The sequence below is a fragment of the Montipora foliosa genome, chromosome 8, assembly GCF_036669935.1.
Source record: "Montipora foliosa isolate CH-2021 chromosome 8, ASM3666993v2, whole genome shotgun sequence".
Classification (NCBI taxonomy): Eukaryota; Metazoa; Cnidaria; class Anthozoa; order Scleractinia; family Acroporidae; genus Montipora; species Montipora foliosa.
In genome coordinates this window covers 52,169,563-52,174,562 of record NC_090876.1, presented here as the reverse complement: position 1 = coordinate 52,174,562, position 5,000 = coordinate 52,169,563, and the positions used below count along the sequence as shown (strand labels likewise).

The following is a 5,000-nucleotide window of genomic DNA, read 5'->3' as shown; positions in this document are numbered from 1 at the left end:
AATTTATAGAAAAAAAGTCTTCAAAGTATATTTTTACATCCAGATAGTCAAATACCTGAAAGGAGCTAATCGATAAAAATTCATCTAGTCGTGAGAAAATAGGATATGGTCCATGATCACCTTTCTCTGAAGAAGAAACTCGACACTCGTCAATAACAAGTGCGGCATAAAAAACAACAACTCTTTGCAATAGGTGAAAAATTTATATTTTTTGTCGGAAACAACACAGATGCGCATTCGATCGCGTATTCCAAGCTCTGATATAAGGGTTTGAATGAGAACGCTTGAAATAGGTCAAAGGAGAGATACTTGTACATAGACGTTACAAGGACTTCTTTGTGAAGTACTTGTTGCGTGAAATCATAAGCCATATGTTAAGGCTTTAAAGAGGTGCTGATATATTACAAAGAAAGGGATCTGTCTTACATGCTCAAGTGATCGACATTTGTCGACAGTTTTTCAAAGTTTTGAACCAGAGGCTTGTTAGGGTAAGAAAACAACCGGCCTGTAAACTTCAGATTACAGGCTAGGGTTGCACGTCATTGTTTCACGATAGCTGAAACAACCCAAACTTTTACTAATGCTAACATTAGGCCTAAATACCATGCTTTAGATAATCTTTAAGCCTAAGGTTAGCATTTTTGTAAAGGTTTTGGTTGTTTCACGGTTATCGTAAAACAAAGACCTGCAACCTGCACTTTACAGGGTCTTTGTACCCTCCCCAAAGGGCCAGAGTATTCAATATAGCATCCTTACGATGCAAAGTGGTACAGAGGTAGCACTACTGTTTATTATTTTTTGCCTATATTTCAAATTTTTAAAATTGCTAACTCATAAATGTAAATGTTCAGGTAGTCTATTACAGGTAGTAGGTATTTATGGTGATATTTGCGCAGCAGTCACCCCACTAGATTCCACTTTGGGTCACGTGCAAGACATATGATAGTGTATAAACAAAAATCCTGGGGCGAGTTTGTTGTGTCAAGAAAATGGCCGGTAAAGCATACTGTACAATTTATAATCCTGCATTAAAATCAACCCTCTTTGGTGGCGTTTACTGGTGTTGAAACACATTGCTGTTGTTCACAGGGTCGTATTTTACATATGCCTAAAAGAAGAGAAATCTACAGGCTGTTTAAGCCGAGATTTGACTGGAGAATGATTCGAGACCAAGTTGGAGATTCTGCGTTTGGGAACGGGGTAGGATAATATGTTTTGTAGTTAAAAGCTTGCATCGTTTAACGAACTTCATTGCTTAAGTCTGTTTGTTTTGCAGCAATAGACTGTTCAGTAGTATACGTTTATTTTCATGAAATGGACTGGTTTCATTGCAGTATTTGGAAATCGAAGTGAAAAATCCTCGAACCCACATCCAAAACGAGAAAGCCCTTTACACAGATTATGAAATCGAAGTGAAGGTAAGAAAAGTGTGAACAAGTGACATTCGTTGTACTGAGCGTGCAAAGCATGTTTCGTTTAATTTAATTTTATTGAATTAATGAAACCGAAAAAAGGGTGAATTTATGCGTCAGTCACACCCCAATAACTGCACAAATTTTCTCCGAAAACCGGTTGAACGAGACATAAACAAGATCTAATTTTAGCACAAATCGAGCGAACTTCCACCGATCCGAGACGCCCTTCCACTACCATTTAAAATTAAGTTTAGGGGTCTTATAAATGTTACGTAATCAAATGATTGTTTTTTTGTGGTAGTTCACTTCGTAAGTGCACTTTGAAAGCGCATTACGGACTATGTCACCGGGTTGCACCGTGGTGGCAAAGAGGCCCGCAGCGCGTGCATTAATCACGAAAATAAACGGGTCTGTTGGAAGCGTGCTTGAATTTCTACAAACGAGCCCCAAAATCAGCAAGAATTTGTGACGCTGATGAATAACAAAGTAACTTTTATTTCCAAAACAATGGAATTACCTGGTGATAAATAACCTTGTCCAGGAGAGTGAATTTTTGACTTTGCAGAAACAATGGGCAACCTCAACAGTTAGAAGATTGTGATCATTGTGTTGAATTCGCATGTTTCTTGTCGAAATTTAATAAAACTTGAAAGAAAAAAATTAACTAAAAGATGTATCCTTTGTTTCTTGAGAAAGCGCTGGCTTTGTAATTAGACAGGGGCCACTGAAATCAATGTCACTTTCGAACCTCTTTCGTAAACTTGAAGGCTGAAAAGTCAAATACTTACAACTGCCCTACAAATTTACACCTTTGTGCTTCAGTGGGGAGCTGTAAAATTATGGATGTGAGATGAAAAACACAAGTTCGAGGATTCCCGGCCAAGCTACAATCTTGGACAAAATTGTTGAGAAAATTCTGCTTTTGGACTAACTACGATCACAAGACTTATGAAAAACAAGCTCTCTTTTTGGCCCCGCTCCCCCTGATCAATGTTGCTAGACGAAACAAAGCATGTTGAACCTAGGCTTATCAACAGTGGGGGAGGGGGATGGCTGATAGGGTGCAATATTGAGGACGTAGTGCGTAAAGCAACCCCTGTTTTCAATATTCTCAACCCTGTTTGTCCAAGATTGTAGTATTTTCATTGTAAGCAATGGCTTTCGTGGCTCCATGCACTGCTGTATAATGACATGGACATCCTACGTGTACACTCTTTCTCTGAGCATTTTGATTACAAATAACGTTTCAACACTGAGATGGACAATGTTAATTGGTTTTTGTTAATTCATTACCAGCAAGCAATGTCCTCTCAGGGACTGTTTTTTATATCTACAGACAAATCACCCAGCTTTTCCATTGTTCCACTCACAAGTGCGAAGAAGATACTCTGAATTTGTGTGGCTTAGAAACAACCTAGGACTTGATGATGTTCTGATGCAGTAAGTATAATGCATTTAATGAATGAAATGATGTGTGAAAAAAATCATATACTGAACTGCGGATATGAAATCAAGTAAAGCTATGATCCTCATGGTTATGGACACAATTTTAGCAATTATTGTGTAGAGAAGCCTGAAAAATTCAGGACTTCAACGGGGTTTTGAACCCGTGACTTTGCGATGCCAGTGCGACGCTCGAACCAACTGAGCTATGAAGCCACTGATGACCAGCTCGCAATATCAGTCAAATGCTAAAATTGCATTCATAACTACAAGGATCATAGCTTCACTTGATTTCACATTGACAGTTCAATATATGATTCACTTGATATATCATTTCATCGTTGATTCATTCATCGAGGGAACAATTAGAACCCACAAATGACCAGCCCCCAACCTCAGTGGGTTCATAGCTCAGTTGGTTAGAGCATCGCACCAGTATCGCAATGTCACGGGTTTGAACCCTGTTGAAGTCCTGAATTTTTTAGGCTTCTCTACCCAATTGCTAAAATTGCGTCCATAACTGCAAGGATCATAGCTTTATTTGATATTACTGGTATGCATTTGTCACGCTCTTGAGTGGAGAAATGGGTGCAACTGCTGACTATCTATGGAAATTACGCTTTTGACATTTCCTCTGGTTAGATAATGTGTCATTTAACTTTACCTCAGGAAAATGACTGCCCAAACTAACGAGAGGTACCAGTAATCTGGCGCGTAGGTCATCGGTCATTCAGTAAAACATTGAAAGCAAAATCATTAGGTAGTTACAGCGAGTACACATAAAACTAAACTAGGTGGAAAAAAACCTCTCTGTGTCACATGTACAGTAGTATATTTTGTCACTCTTCTGGAATTATTAATGCCTAACCTTTACCCTTTCACCACCAGAGGCGCTTACCATTTGTCAGAAAAAAACCGCTTAACTGGTGGGAAAACAAATGGAATGGTTGACACCAATGGAAATTTTCGGAAAAAAAGGACAGCCTGCAAAGGTTGTCTTCTTTTTCCACTTTTACTGAAACAAGCAGAATTTTCTGTACCATTTGTTTGCAGAAGTAAAACCAGGCTCGGATATGAGGATTACATCACTTCACTTGGCGGGCATTGGCCGCCACATTTATTTGTACCTAGACTCTTAAGGCATTCGGAAATGGACACACAAATGGAACGGCTAATGCAATTTCCAATTTCTTCGGTAGGGAATGTCCAGTACCATCTGTGAAAATTTTCTCCTGAACCGAAAATTCCATTTAAATGGTTAACGCCCCAGGTGTCCTTGGAGCATTGGTAGTGTGCGTAGGACACCAGCAGTTGATGAGTACATCATCAAAAACGGACAGGATTTTCATATAAAGTAACCCATACATATTTTGAATCATCAATAAATTCGATCTCTTTTGATTCCTGCTATTTTCAAGAAGAAAGCTACTGCTTCAGAGATGTTATCAGAGCTTTCTAGATCATCAAAAGAATTGCTGGAAAGGTTGTTATCACTCTCCAAAGACATTTTAAGATGGTGTGGTTGTGCGTAATGAAGAAATTTGACTTTCATTCAAAGTACTCATAAAAGTTGAGTAAAACTATGTGCTTTTCTCCAGGTACTTTAAAAATCTTACCTCTCCAGGGACTATTGAACAATATATTGATCATCCCCCCATAAATAGGGCAATTGAAAACTTGTTCTCAGCCTTCCAAGTTTGCGCTTTCATTAGGCCTGAAAACTGGCCATAGGTGGGACAGTCTGTTTTTGTCTTGGCTGGAAAACTGACCATCGGTGGTGAAAGGGTTAATTAATTAACACAGAACTTACAGTGTTTGTGAAAGAAGAGGGATTGATGTTGTAATAAATAACAAAATGAAGAGATAAACTATAAATAAAGAGCTCAAAATTTTTTTTTTCACAGACATGTCCCTCAGCTGCCAAGGAAGCGACTTATTGGGCGCTTCAAAGACACCTTTTTGTGGCAACGGCAAAAGGGATTAGAGGAGTTTCTTAACCGGTTTGTCATGCATAATTAAGTTGCACTATTCCCTTTTTCTGTTACAAACCAGATCACAATACAGCTTATTTTGGGGGGTTCTTTGCATCAAAACTACAAATATTCTATTCACTTGACTCTGAAGATGACTACCGCTCAGGTT

General features: G+C 38.7%; 1 protein-coding gene across 2 annotated transcripts in view; it reads left to right on the top strand.

Moving 5' to 3' along the window:
- Positions 1 to 5,000, top strand: part of LOC137967722 (sorting nexin-10-like) — a 12,102-nt gene that overhangs the window by 591 nt on the left and 6,511 nt on the right. Inside the window, exons 1-5 of one of the 2 annotated variants that reach the window (XM_068814269.1) lie at positions 925 to 996; positions 1,090 to 1,200; positions 1,335 to 1,418; positions 2,752 to 2,855; positions 4,763 to 4,858. In XM_068814269.1, coding sequence (XP_068670370.1) covers positions 940 to 996; positions 1,090 to 1,200; positions 1,335 to 1,418; positions 2,752 to 2,855; positions 4,763 to 4,858 — 452 coding nt within the window. In that variant the 5' untranslated portion in view covers positions 925 to 939. Of the gene's footprint in view, positions 1 to 924; positions 997 to 1,089; positions 1,201 to 1,334; positions 1,419 to 2,751; positions 2,856 to 4,762; positions 4,859 to 5,000 lie in introns of those variants that run through there. The other variant, XM_068814270.1, reaches the window with a different exon arrangement.